At 40.5% G+C, this 15,370-nt stretch overlaps 1 protein-coding gene across 1 annotated transcript in view; it reads right to left on the bottom strand.

Annotated features, from left to right (window-relative positions):
• The window catches only part of EGFR (epidermal growth factor receptor), a 78,084-nt gene that overhangs the window by 41,675 nt on the left and 21,039 nt on the right, over positions 1-15,370 (bottom strand). The window contains exons 10-14 of the mRNA XM_006861865.1: positions 14,625-14,715; positions 12,424-12,623; positions 11,633-11,765; positions 9,822-9,912; positions 7,893-8,050 (exon numbers count right to left, since the gene is read on the bottom strand). Coding sequence (XP_006861927.1) covers positions 7,893-8,050; positions 9,822-9,912; positions 11,633-11,765; positions 12,424-12,623; positions 14,625-14,715 — 673 coding nt within the window. The remainder of the gene's footprint in view (positions 1-7,892; positions 8,051-9,821; positions 9,913-11,632; positions 11,766-12,423; positions 12,624-14,624; positions 14,716-15,370) is intronic.

Genomic DNA, 15,370 nt, shown 5'->3' with positions numbered 1-15,370 from the left:
TCAATTGACCCTTTAATCATGAGACAGTGTCCTTTTTTATGTCTTATGCTGGTTTTTGCCTTAAAGTTTATTTGATCAGAGATTAGTATTGCTACTCCTGCTTGTTTTTTATTACAATTAGCTTGGTATATTTTTTTCCACCCTTTAACTTTTAGCCTGTCTTTTGTCTTTGTATGTAAGGTGTGTCTCTTGCAGGCAGAATATTGAAGGGACTTGTTTTCTTATCCATTCTGCTACTCTCTGTCTCTTCACTGGTGCATTTCATCCACTGACATTCAGTGTAATTATAGATAGGTATGAATTAATTGCTGTCATTATGTCATATGTTAGTTTTTTTGTGGTGTTGCTCGTTCCTTTGCTCTGCATGCCTTCTTGTGTTGAGTTCATAATTTTTGTGCTATTTTTTGTCAGTTTCTTCTTATTTTTAATGTTTCCATGTTCTACTTGGATCTTCATTTTCATGGTATGTTGTGAAATATTAACTTTCTTTGAGGTTACCCTATAGTCTACTAACTTTTCCCTCCATTTAAGACAGTCTATTGTATCCTGCAATCTACCTGACTTCCTCACCACCTGGATCTGTTCTTATATTTTTCCCTTCTTTGACATTGCTATTATTTTGATCTTTGATTGACCTCCCAGGTAACTCTGAATTTGTTGTTGTAATTTTGTTCTGTTCTGGACTATGCTATCTGTTAACTGAGTTCTGGGTGGTGTTGCCATGTCTGTCAATCTTTGGTTGTTGTCTGTTCTTACTGGTTTTCAGTCCAAAGAACTCCCTTTAAAGCTCTAGGTTGGCTTTGACAAAGTCTCTTAGCTTTTGTTTATCCTTGAATGTTTTGATTACTCCATCATATTTGATTGGCAGCTTTGCTGGGTAAACAATTCTCAGTTGGCAGTTATTGGGTTTTTTTTTTCTTTTTTCTTTTAGCGTTTTATGTATGTCTCCCCATTACCTTCTTGCCTGCATGGTTTCTGCTGAGAGGTCAGAGCTTAATCTGATTAGCTTGCCTTTGTAAGTAACACTTCTCTTTTCCCTGATTGCTTTTAGAATTCTCTTTGTCTTTGATTATGGAGAGCTTGATTATGACATTTCTTGGTGATTTTCTTTTGGGGTCTGTCCTTCCTGGGGTTCATTCAGCTTCTTGAATGCTTATCTTCTCATCCTTCAAGATGTTAGGAAAATTTTCTTCCACTTCTAGAAGTTCCTCAACTACCTCCTCTGTGGACTTCTGTGATTCTTCCTGTTCTGGAATGCCAATAATTCTTAAATTATTCCTCTTCATGCTATCCAACATGAATCTTAGACTCCCTTCAGATTTTTTTAATCCTTTTTTCTGCTTGCTCTTCTATCTTAGCAGTATTGAGAGTTTTGTCTTCCAGCTCGCTGGTTCTGGCTTCCATCTCTTCAATTCTACTCCTTTGCCCTTTCAGTGTATTGTCCATTTCTAATATTTTATTATTAATCATCTGGACCTCTTTTGGCATGTTTTTTTTCCAGTGCTGTATCTATCTTGTTTGATTGCACCTGTAGCACTTTCCTGACTTCTTCCTTATTTTCCTCCACCATTCTGTGAAGCATTTGGATTTGTCTCCATATCATTCTTCTGAATTCCTTCTCAGGCAGATCCAAACCCTGCTCTTCTTCTAATGGGAAGTCCATGTCTGCCTCTAGCTCATTTGTCTCATTTACTCTTTTCTGTTTTTGGATATGTGCTGAGAACTTTTGTTATTTTTTCTTGGACATTTTCAATAGTTAGATGTGTTTTCAATGATTAAATGAATGTATGTTGCTATATTGTTAAGCTAAGGAGCTCTGGTAGTATAATGGTTACAAATCAGGCTGAAAACTGCAAGGTTAGCAGTTTGAAACTACCAGCTGTTCTGTAGGAGAAAGATGAGGCTTTCTGCTCCTGTAATGATTTGCAGCCTTGGAAAGCCTGTGTAGGGTCACTATGAGTCAGAACTGACTCTACGGTACTTAACAACAACAACAACATATTGTTAATCTTACTAAGTGTCTCCTGGATGTGATCTGGAGGTTTCTCCTTTTACGTCTCTTATCACTCATCTGTGAGCCATCTTAGCAGGTGTTGGCTATCTATGTAATGCATAGTAGCTAGTATTGGTTGCTGTCCAGATGGTGGGATTTTACGGGATATGCTTGTAGCTTAGCTATATGGCCACAATTGCTGTCTCTTCTTGGGTAACGTAGGGAGAGAAAGCCCAGGAAAAAAAGTGACCAAAAGGACCAAACACAGAAACAATATAAAAGCAGAGACAAAGAAGCAGCACACAAAAACAAAAAGAAAATCGTAACAAACTGTTGAGTAACCTCTGCTGTGCAGGTCAGTGTGTGTGCACAGTAGAAACCTCCAGCGGTGGGGGGGGGTGTCCACTTACTCAGCCCCATCTCTAGTCACCACCGTGGAGGTGTGTAGATAGATATTGAGAAATGAATGGAAGAAAGATTGTTCACAATTTTTATCTCTGAATGTCAGTTAGGTATGTGTATATGCACAGGTATTATGCATATGCATACACATAATTCTGAAAATGATTGCGTCCTTGTATATAGTAGTTGGTGTTGGTGCTTGCCTTTTATGTTGGGGTTTTACAAGGTGCAAATATGGTTTGGCTCTATGGCCAGACCTGCTGTCTCTCGTTAGGTAGGGTAGGAATAAAGGATCCTGCCCAAGAGTCAATTTTAGGGCTAAGTCCCAGAGTCAGACGTTATAAGAAGCAGCCAAAGGATTAGCTTGTGAGACCGCTGTGGCTTTCAGATTTCCTCTTTGCACTGTTGGAAAATTGTATCCTGTGGGCTCAATGCTAGACCCTTTTGGGGATGCGCTCTCACCTGCCCAAAGTTGCCCAGGCTGGGCAGAGAGGAATCTCCTCTTTTTCTCCGAACCTCCATTTTACTAATTTTACTATGGGATGTTTTTGTTGTTGTTATGTGCCGTGGAGTCAGTTCCGACTCATAGCGACCCTGTACAGGGTTTCTGAGGCTGTAAATCTTTACGGGAGCAGAGAGCGTCATCTTTCTCCCGCGGGACAGCTCGTAGTTTCAAACTGCTGACCTTGCGGCTTGCAGCCCGATTCGTAAACACTATGCTACCAGAGCTCCTTACTATGGGATAGGAGGAAAGAAAAATTTAAAAAAAGTTGTTACACCTCTTTTTCTACAATTTGCTTTGTGGCTTTAGCACGGTATCAGTGCAGCTATGACCCCGCCCTCTGATCTTCGCCCAGGCTGTGGGCCGCAGGGAGCATCCTGGTTAATTCTAGAATCACAGTTTATTCCTGCCACAGTCAGATTTCTCCACTGGTGGGTGCCAAAAACTGATGCCCCTCACTTTATATCAGAGCCAAAGCACCTTCTCTGGTTTTTCTGTGCCTCTGCTGAGGAGCCTCTGCTGCCCTGTCTCTGCTTCTCCTGCCCCCAAACTGGAAGTGCCCCCAAGCTATAGTATTTTCAATAACATATGCATAAGAAAGTTGGATAGTAAATAAGGAAAACCATAGAAGAATTGAAGCATTTGAGCTATGATTTTGGAGGAGAATATTAAAAGTACCATGGACTGCCCAAAGTACAAACCAATCCATGTTATAAGAAGCTCAGTCAGAATGCTACCTGGAAAGGAGGATACTTTGTCTCTCGTACTTCAGACATATTATCAGAAAGGCCCAGTCCTTTTAGAAGGGTTTCATGTATAGTAAAATGGAGGGTCTGAGAAAAAGAGGTGATTCCCAACGAGATGGACTGGCACAGTGGCAGCAGGCATGGGCTCAAATGTAGTGACGATTGTGAGGTTGGCGCAGGACCGGGAAATGTTTCCTTCTGTCGTGCACAGGTTCTCAATGAATTGTTACTAACTCAGTGGCACCTAATAACAACAACAAAATTGCAAATTGATGTAAATTTTGGACAAGATGCAGGATTTTATGCATTTATCTACATTGCTGTTAGAAAACTGCAAGGAATGCTAGCAAGAAGCTACTGACAAATACGAATTTCAGCAGTAAAGACAGTCCAGCTTTTTGAAGAGATCACTGACAAGGAGAGCGACATGACAAGCACCACCAGAGAGAATGGCTTGAGTAACAGGATTAAGGGTCCAGGGGATGGACGATGACGGCTTTGTATGAGTTTGCAGAAGTGCCCTGGACACGGCGTTAAATAGGAAGTAAATGGGACCAGACTGTGCTGTCATTTAACACTGTCGGGAACATTATTCTCTTCCTCACCCAATTTATTATCTTTACAAATAATTTATATATAATTGCAATGACGGTAGTTAATTAAAGCTTGTTGTATACAATAAAAATAGGCAAATGTAGCTGTCCCTTGGTAGTCACAGAGATTGGTTCCAGGACACTGGGCACCATACAAAATCTGCAGGTGTCCAAGTCCCTTATATAAAATTGCATAGTATTTGTACATAACCTATGCACAATCTTCCATACTCTTTATAGTATCTCTAGATTACGTAAAGGAGTTCTGCAGGTACTGTGGGTTAGGTACTGGGCTACAAGCCACACAGTTAGTGGTTCAAACCTACCAAGTGTTCTCGGGAGAAAAGTGAGACTGTCTGCTCTAATAGCTAATACAATGCACACACTATGTAAACAGCCTGTTAGGCCCCATCTTAGCTCGAGGAACTGCTTTGATTACTAAATTGCTTCCCTCTCCTCAGTATTTTCAATTCACAGTTGACAGATTCCATAGATGTCGAACCGATCAGTGGTTACAGAGGACCGACTGAATTATTAGTTTAATTGATCAGAATAAAAATCTGAAAGCTTTCCTTTCTTTGAAGATGTGGCTCCCTTTCCAAATGGATTTGCTTCAAGTGCCCTACTGAACACTCGGAGAATACAAGACCTTCCATTGTTGGAAGGGCTTTTGGCATCAGGCAGGTTTCCATGCTATCATAATAGTGACCCTGCATAGGTTTTCTGAAGAACGGCTGTTAGTGTTGAAGCACAAGCCTTGTGGTTAGCAGTCCCGTGCTTATCCTACAGCGCCACACTAGGACTCCTGATACCACTGTGGTGTAGTTGTTGTTAAGGATGAGTGGGTTTTGATTCAGAGCGACCCTGTGTAGTAGTTTCTGAGGAGAAGCTGGTGAGCTGGAACCCCCAATCTTGCTATTCCAATGGGCCTTGTGATCCAGTGCCTACCTTACAGTGTCACATCAGGATTCCAACATCAAAAATACCCAAACTTAAAGCCAACCCCATTGCTGTCAAATGTATTCTGACTCCTAGGAAACTGTTCTGTCGGGTTCTCCTGGCTTCAGTCTTACAGAAGCAGACCGCCACAGCTTCTTTCCTCAGAGCAGCTGGTCAGGTTGACAAGCTGAGCTTTTGGTTGTTGTTGTGGTTAAGTGTTGTCGAGTCAGTTCCGACCCACCCAAGGAGCAGCTGATGAGCTTGAACTGGCAACCTGGCAGTTCAGATGGTTTTGTCTAATTCTTAACAAGTACGCCACCAGGGCTCCTCTTATGTCATGAATGCACAGGAAAAAGTCTTTCTTACTTTTCTTACCATCTTCAACATTTTTCCACATTAAAACTTAAATTCATTTTCTATCATTCAATTCTTAAAGATACATAGTAATAGCCAGCGTATATAAAATTGTATGTTCTTCCCATCGCCACCCCACAAAAAAGCTCAGGATTGGGAAAGTAATGAAATATATGTAAGACAATAATTAATAAAACTCTATGTGGAAAATGACCTAACATCAGGATTTCATTTGAGACCAAGGGAGAAAGAGACGGAAATTGTATGAGGGCATACAATTTTAGGGGGCGCCATAATGGAAACTACCATTGTATTTGGACACCAAACCCAGGAAATCAAGATTTATTACCTGTAGAGTGTCAGAAAGGCTTTACAACAAATGGCCACTAACATAGTTTATTTAAATCATGAGTAAACTTCCCCTTTCTATATTTGGCAAAGCATTTCTCATACAGAAATACAAAAAAACTTCCAATTTCTCAACAATGTTCTAAAACCCTTCTTTGCCTAAGAACATTCACTTACACACATGCAAGCATATACCCGTATACATTACTTCCACAAAATAGAAGAATGGGAAAGGATAAACAGATTTTATACAGCAAACATAATTCTGTTCTAGAGAATCTGCTTCAATTTGCTTAAGTAAAAGTATTTTTAAAAAATACTATGAGCAGTCATCTAAATACGATTATTGATTTTTATTCATCTAGGAAAAAAAACAAAGGAAACCCAAGAATCAGAGAAGGAACTGCACTAAATGCTTAACTGTCTCTATAAACCAGTCTCCTCTACTTTGATACCAGAACTAGATGACAGCTGGCTACCATTACTGAACGTTCTGATAAATAATATGATGGATAAATCCTGAGAAAAAGGGAGAAAGACTTGGAATAGAACTTCAACTTCTAGAATTAACTGGACCTATGGAGTCCTGGTGTGGTGTTGTGGGTTAATGCGCCAGACAACAAAGCCATCTGAACTGCAAGGCCGGTGGTTCAAACTTACCAGCTGCTCCTCAGAAACCCTATATGGGGTTGCTATGGGTTAGAACTGACTCGATGGCACTTCACAACAACAACAATTGAGGCTGAAGGAATCCCTTAAAGCTATGGCTGCGAATTGTTTTTCAACCTTGAATTGAAACTATCTCCTGAAGTCATCTTTAAATTAAAATAAAATAAATTTAGTCCAAAGATTAAACCTTTGCTTTTTTTCAATCTATGTACAACCAAAGGGTCATCAACTATTTTAAAGGACAGATTAGAATACTGGGAGGCAGGAAGATTTGTTGACTGCGAATGTTAACACTGTATTAAGAATAATGGAGAATGCTCCTGTTTATTCCACTGTGGTTGTCGTGAAGCACACGGCAGAGGTAGACCAGAATACCAGACAGTACCAAATCCAGGCCATCTTTCTCCAGTCTGTGACTCTTCTATACAAAACCAAAACCCAAGCTACTGCCACTGAATCTTTCCCACCTCACAAGCAGCCTCCATAGGGTTTCTGGGATTGGACACCTTTACAAGATAAGACAACCTCATATTTCTTCTGTTCCTTTATACAAGTACAATTAAATTATTTTTCCTTCTAGGAACATTAATAAGCACCATTCTAGCCCAAGGGATAAACTTCGTTCTAGTCTGAAATCAAATTAGATATTACTTGTGAGTTATTACATGTGTCTGAGACCACACAGTTAGTAAGATTTGGATCCAGCTAGAGAAAGGAGGGTTGAGAACTTTGAGAGATACAAGGACCCATGAGGTATCAGATGTTACAGCTCAAATTCCCTGTTTGAGTGCTGGCAATAGCCCAGTTTGATTGCCAAATTTATCAATCCTGTACTGTAAATAAAGTGCATACAGTTAGAGTGCTTCTTCTGTGGATTCTAGTCATTACTGTTGCAATTTGCTTAGTAACAGTTTAGCCATCAATTAGCTAAGTCTTTCAGCCAAAATCTAGGAAATGTTAGCTTTATTAACTGCAAAATAATAACAATCAAGTCCTATACTAATCCTAAAATTTTGTCGAGACGTGTAAACTTTATTGAAATGAGGAGAGACGGTAGCTGGCAAGATCTATACCTGCATTCTACCTCTGCATATTCTTTCTTGTTTGGAGCTGTCACCTGATAAAACATCATGACAGACACAGCTCTTCCTACCAGCACTGTCATCTGCCCATGAACAGGTTGCGGCTGCCATGGGCATCATGACAAAACACTTAAGCCACTGACTCAAATACAAACCTGTGTAATTGATTGTCCGGAAATCAAAGACATTTCCCATCCATGAATTTGCAAGACAGGAAATATTTTATTTTGCATTTTCTTTCCTAGGGGCTAGATTTGTACTCACTTATAAGTGCAGTTTGAATGGCACAGGTGGCAAACACGATTGGCATCTGCATATTTCCAGACCAAGGTGTTGTTTTCTCCCAGGATTCCTGATGGGCAGGTCTTGACACAGTGGGGGCCATCAATGTAGTGGGCACACTTTATACAGTTGTCAGGTCCCTGTGTCAAGATGTACAAACAGTTCTGTAAGTGCTTTTGCTTTTCAGAATGGAAGTAACTGCTTATTTGAAATACATAGTTATTGTGAAAAAACATAAATGACAAATTCTCCAAGTTAAAAAAAAAGAAGTCCTCTGTGATTACTTTGACTTGATCAGACCACATTTAATAGTTCAGTAAAAAAAGTTTTCCTAACTTCAAATGCATACAATATATAAAATCACAAGAGAAATGAAAACTATCAAATGATTGCATTTTGTTTCATACATCACAGGCATCTTTCCTTCTCAAAACAATATTGACTAACTTGCATGTATATTTACACCTGTAATGGTCACTTTCTTGCATATCTTATTTAAAAATAAAGGGTATTCCTGAGGGAAATCAAGCCGCCAAGGCATATTTAAGAAAACTCTGATCTGTTTATCCCCAGTGACAAGAAGGAAGCAAATGCAAGTACAGGAAAGCTACGTAATTAACTGTGTAATATGATAAATTTGGTTCGGTTTGTAAAATGTGCTGTGTTCTTGTAAAACTACAGAAGTGAAAGCGCTCAGCTGCCCAGGTCATCTCCCCCACACTTCATAAAGGCACTGAAATCAGACTTTCAAGGAAGGATTTTGCAGTTGGCTACATTTTCTCAAAGGCTGATTTTACCCAAACCAGAACAACAGAAGAGTCAGATAACAGCACTGATTAGTTAATTTCAGTGGTAAACATTTCAGCAAGCACCATGTCTTCTTAAAAAACCAATGATCCACTCTGTAACCACCCAGGCTGGTTGGTACTCTCTCCCTCAGACAATAGGCCCTGCATTTCCATGTCATTTTGAAAGAACTTCTCAAAAATGTTTTGAAGCTCAAATTCAAACACAATTCCTTATATAAATAATTGCGTGAACAACATCAAGACTTTTGTATGAGAGAGACCTGAATTCTCACTTATGTTTTTAAAAACATGATTGAACATGGGACGGTATACATTAAGAATGCTTTCAAAATCCTTCAAATAATTATAAGCTGTTAAATGAGAAGTTGATAATGTTTTATTAAAATGATGGAGTGTGATGGCAAATGGCAGCACTATTAAAAACTGGCTGATGTTATACTAAGTCCTATGACTTTGACCTCGTGTGTGATTACGATGCTGAATAGGTTTCAGCAGAGCTCCCAGACTAAGATGGACTCAGACAAAAGGCCTGGTGATCTTTTACTGAAAATCAGCCAATAAGCACCTTCTGGACTTCAGTGATCTGATCATATTGTGTATGGGGTTGCATGAGTCAGGGCCCAGCCTCACGGCACTAACATGACTTCTAGAGATGGAATCTAGAAAAGGAGTAAATATTCACTACAGGCTTTCATGTTTTGTGGTGAAATGCCATCACTGTTTATTTGGGGATATTTGATGGAAAAGGTCGCAGGTGGGTTATGTGTTGTGTTGTTGTATTATCAAGTCAGTTCCGATTCATAGTGACCCTGTATAAAGTTTCCAAGAGTGGCTGGAGGGTTTGACCTGCCAGCCTTGCGGTTAGCGGTCTGATGCTTAACCGTACAGTATCACCCCAGGACTCATGGGTAGTGTGATGACGTCAAGTCAAACACAGCCACTTTCTCATGGTGGTAAGATTACATCATCGCTCATCTGAGAAGTAGACTTGGTGTCCTTGGTAACTATAGGATGGCTTTGGGTCACTGGCTTGGCTCTGCTGCTGGGAGAGCTGTTTTTTTCTAGGAAGAAGGTGTGAAGAAAATGAAAATGGGCTCCTTACGCGTCCTGTGCAGGTAATATTCATGGGCTGGGGCAGACATTCAGGATGGCACTGTATGCACTCGGATTTCTCCACAAACTCTCTCGGCTCTCTGAGAAAAGGAAGAAAGGAAACTGAGGAAATCTACTTCCTGGGATCTTGCTTCAGTTCACGGCATCCTTTAACTGTCTCCATTCATCGCCTTACCATTTCAAGTAACATCAGTTGCCTCTCTCATGAAGGCCATGTAATTTTAGTCAAGATCACACCATTGGGACTCATTTTGACTATACTGTAATATAATGAACTGATTCCATTAATTGAATACAAATCAATGACTTTTCAATTAAATATAAACCAAAATGAATGTAGAAAAGAGAATAAAGGGAGGGTATTAAAGTTGTTCAAATAATTACTTGTGAAAACAGAAACAATGAAGCACAGATGTAGAAAGTTTTTTTTTTTTTTTGGCTAGTAACATCTGCAACCTTCTTCCAGGATCAATGTTAAACAAGAAGCTGATGTTTGAGTGAAAAGACAAGATGAATGTGACAGTTGTTAAGAAGAGAGGAAGCTGTAATTAGCAACAGGTCTTCAGTGACCAAGGAGTGTTCACACACCGAAAGTCTGCCCAAGTCCTCCCCAGACAAATGAAATCAATTCACCCACATGTCAGATGCGGACTGTCTTCATGCGCTTCACCGCATCAACTAATGGGGCCAGTCCTGAAAAGCAGCCAGGTGCTGGGGAGCATCAGTAGTCTCTATACTAATGGGGGGAACCCTCAGCTGATTTAATTACTTTGTCTCTTTAAAGAGAGCTGAACACTCAAGGCATGTTATTTAGAGTGATAAGATTGCACCAACAGTTCTTACATGAAATTGAAACAATTTTATCAATAATGCTTTTTTTTTTTTTCCCTGTTAGGTTAATGAACATCTCAGCTAAATGAGTCCTACATGTCCTACATATTAAACTCAGTCTTTTAATCCTGCCCTTGAAAACATCTGGATCAAAGCTGTGGCTCCCGCCCTGACTGTGAGAAAGGATGCGAGAGATCCTAAAGCCTTCTCGAATTCCTTTTGGCTTTTCTCTATCACAGCGTTTCTCTTTTTCTTTAATTTTTTTTTTTTAATTGCTTTGGCCTCCATCCTTTAGTTTTTTTTTGTTGTGAAGTGCCATTGAGTCAGTTCTGACTCATAGTGACCCTGTATCAGGTTTCTGAGGAGAGACTGGTGGGCATGAACCAATGACCTTGTGGCTAGCACTGATCCTAACAGCACCGCACGAGGATTCCTCCTTTAATTTTACAGTAATCTAGTTTTTAATTTGAAATGTACAAATGGATACAATTCTACAGAGGATGGTGTTCCTCTCTGCTAACAGCAGTACAGGAAATGAATTTATCATGTAACTGGAAGGAATTTTAAATTAAAATTGAGATTCTAATGAGCGTAACAGAGAGAGTATTATTACATACCTTTGACTTTGCAGGATCTAGTGGATTATGAGGTTTGCTGCTAACTAAAAGGTCAGCAGTTTGAATCTACCAGCTGTTCCGCAGGAGAAAGATGAGGCTCTCTGCTCCCATAAAGATTTAAAGCCTCAGAAACCCTATACAGGGTCACTATGAGTCAGAACTGACTCCACGACACATAACCACTACCACCAATACGCAATAATGATAATAATAATAAAAGTTGGTCCATTTCCTATGATGATTTGCAACCAAAAGAGGAAAAGAATAAAGCTGGAAAGCTATAAACAAAAAAAAAAGAATCCTGAGTTTCATTTTGTGATCAAAATCAATGGATGAAAACCAGATGTCTTACCCCTCCAGAATGTTGCACTTGTCCACACACTCTCTGCCTCGGCTGACGTTGCGACAGGAGACACAGTCTTTCGGCTCTGGGCCCCAGCAGCCCTCCGAGGAGCACAAAGGATTACAGACCTGGCCTATGGCCCCTGTAAACACAGAGTGGGCTAGATCTCAGAATGACCCTATCGGGCTACAATACCCTCTGCAGCTTCAAAAGCTGATGCAAGCTTCTAGAGTTACAGCAGGGAATATTATCCCGTTCTTGAGTATGTGTGTGTGTGGACACACACCATGTGTCTTGTATATGTTTATATACGTGGATCTATAGAGGTTGAAATAAGCAGGGAGAAATCTAGACCCCAAATGTAATACAATCAATAATAAATTTAGTTTGTAAATTACAAAAACCAAAAAAAAACCCAAAAAACCAGACGGGTATAGAAATATAAGCAAATACTGTTAAATGATGATGCATGGAGGGGATTGAAATCATTGCAATGAAACAAAATATGACAGGATGAGTGCCAAACAGGTTGATGTTCTCCCATGGAAACCATCACTCAATTCACAATAAAAGCTATAAACAGAACTGCCACTGAAAAAAAAAAATAAAGATCTGTAAACAATTCTGATGAACTACATACGGTAACTTCCCAGTTAGGAATGTACTGATTTCTTTGAGTCACTTCTTAAGGAATGAAAAAAGTAACTAAAATGCTTGGGAATGGCCCCTCAATATTCTAAGTGAACATGAATGGTCCCTTGGAACATTTCCTACAATCAAATGGGGAGGTCATTACTTACTGCAGTCCTTTTCGCCTCGGTTGTTTATAATTTTGGTGTTCTGACCTGAAGTCCCAAATAGTGTTTTCCAGTTTATTGTATTTGCATAGCACAGTTTCCGGTTTCCGGAAATGATCACATCTCCATCACTTATCTCCCTGAGAGAACGTAATCCCAACGAGGTGATGTTCAGGCCGACGACCGCAAGAGAAAACTGACCGCTACGTTGGCAAGAAGAAAAAGAACACGTGAAAAACAAGGGTGACCTTGTAGCACTAAGAACTTTTTGTTTTACTAGACAGCTTTCGATTTACAAAATGCCTTCCGTGGAGTGAAAGCCACACTGCTGAAAGGTTCGCACTCTAGCTTTTGAAAACTGCAAGTTTTTTTTCAGTTCCTCCAGGGCCAACCCAGTCCCTCCTTCATTTTTGTATCTTTAACTCAGTGAGTTGCAGACTGGGCTGATAGACGTCTCTTGAACGCTATTATATTATTTGTTGCATGTTTGTTTAGCCTGTGAATTGCAAATATTTTCGAACCCCTCAAACACTTAAGAAGTCCTGGTGTGGAGCTGTGGGATAATGTGCTGGACCACAAAGTCAGGTCGGTGGTTCAAGCTCACCAGCTGCTTCTCGGAAACCCTATAAAGGGTCGCTATGAGTTGGAACTGGCTCGACAGCACTTTACCAACAACAACAGCAGCGCCAAACAAATATTGAAACAACTTTAAACATCTTAGGTTTGCCCATCCATCCATTCCTTTACTGAAGAGACTTATTGAGAAGGTTAAGAAGAGATTTCTTGTTCTCAAGACACTCATTGTTAAGTGCTCAGTTGCTAACCAGAAGGCTGGTGGTTCAAAGCCACCTAGCAGCTCCATGGAAGAAAGACCTAGTGATCTGCTCCCACTAAGAATACAGTCTAGGAAACTCTCTGGGGGCAGTTCTGCTCTTTCTTATAAGGTAGCTGTGAATTAGAATAAACTTGCAGGCACATAACAACAAGACTGTGACCACAGCAACGGTCAGAATTCTGATACTCTCACCACCCAACTGTGTGCTTGGACTTGGCAACGTGTTTATAAAATGACTGAGCAAAAAGCAGGTCTAGCAGTTACCTAGAGTTAAGGGCAGATATTCCTACAGAACCCTGAGAGGAACAGTAAGGAAGAAATCATGTGAGCTGGACAGATACAAACTATGGCTGGACCTCAAACCTGGAGGCAGGAGGAATGAGAGAAGATGGGTCTGGGAAGGAAAGGAGGGACAGAATAGAGAAAGCTTTGTGCATATGGTGGGGGAATTCAGATAGCTGTTTGCAAATGATGACAGACAATAGGAAGCCCGTTTGTCACCAGTAATGGAGAATGGGGAGTTGAAATAGGAGTTAATTATGGGTTGAATTGCAAAGATTTAAAACATAATTTGGAGACTCCTTCTCTCCCGGTCTCTCTCTTCAAACCATTTCTCCCTCCCTCTCCGTCCTTACTGGGGTAGCGCAGTGGTTACAAGTCAGGCTGATAATCTCAAGGTCAGCAGTTCAAAACTACTAGCCGTTCTGTGAGAGAAAGATGAGGCTTCTTGCTCCTGTAAAGATTTACAGCCTTGGAAATCCCACGCAGGGTTGCTATGAGTCAGAACTGACTCCAAGGCACATAACCACACCATCACCACTCTGCCCCCACAACTCAGTTCCTGAGAGAGGTCAAGGGCCCAGTGTTAGGGTCTGCAACTACCACCCCGACTCTGCCTGCCCAGTGATTCTCCATCAATAGCTGCATAGGTCTTGCTTTGGGACCAGTGACTCCTGGAATCAGCCTGCCTCACCCAGTAGATGAGGGGTATAATGCTAAAGGAATAGGGTTTACCATCGACGAACCACACGAGGACCCCCACACCCCAAGGACCTCCGGTGCTTCATTGGACCCAATTAACGTTAACTTTGCCTCATCTTTCAGGAGAATGCACCAAGAATACCTTTATACAATTCATAAATGCTATCCCATTCTTGTTAACAAGAGACTCGGTCTAAAGCTCTCATTGCTTTGTGAATCTTGGACAAACAAAGTATTTCTCAGAATTCAAAGCAAAAGAGGGATTTCTGGGAGGCATCATTAGCAGCATATTTAGTATCAGAGATGCATATCCAAGAAATATTTTGGAAAGCAATTTATATTTTACATACTCAACAGTCATACCAGCCAGCCTCGGTAGCCAACTTACTGTTGCTTTGTTCGGCCGCGTATGATTTCTAGGTTCTCAAAAGCATGGAGGTCAGTCTTGTTTACAGGCCAAGCCTGAATCAGCAAAAATCCTATAAGGCAGAAGGAAAGCTTAGACATATGCCACTTCCAAATTCTTTTCTTGTGTGTGACATTATTCTGGGATCCTCACAGACCAGAATATGCGTAGTAAATGTGAAAACTTGAGATTTGATTCTTTTTGTCATCTTGATTCAAAACATACACATGCAGGCATGCTGTGCCTTCTATGGAATCAACATCCCTAGTTACATCTCTCCTAATAATTAATCCCACCCAACGGGCTGCCCCCTGTGTTGGGTGCTATGTCCCTGAGATGCTGGCTGGGGTTCACATTTGACTCTGCTGAACAGGTTCCTGCTTACAGCTATATATAGCTTCCATTTATTGAACTATTATTACATACAAGTAGTTTCACATATTTAAGTTTCCTCATTTAAGTCTAATCCTCAAAACTACCGTGTTATTTAGGTTGACTTATTTCCTCTATGTAATCCTGGTGTGGCATTGTGTGATAATGCACCAGACCACAAGGTCGGTTTGAATTGCAAGATGGGTGGGCTCAAATTTACCAACCACTCCTTGGAAACCCTATACAGAATCACTGTGTCAGAACTGACTCGACAGCACTTACCACCACCAACACAACATTCCCTTTATGGAGATGAAGAAAATGAAGTTGAGATGGCAGTCATTAACCAATGGTTT

The sequence above is a fragment of the Chrysochloris asiatica genome, unplaced genomic scaffold (assembly GCF_000296735.1).
Source record: "Chrysochloris asiatica unplaced genomic scaffold, ChrAsi1.0 scaffold00044, whole genome shotgun sequence".
NCBI lineage: Eukaryota > Metazoa > Chordata > Mammalia > Afrosoricida > Chrysochloridae > Chrysochloris > Chrysochloris asiatica.
The sequence above is the reverse complement of the archived record's forward strand: the minus strand, read 5'-3'. Positions and strand labels throughout refer to the sequence as shown.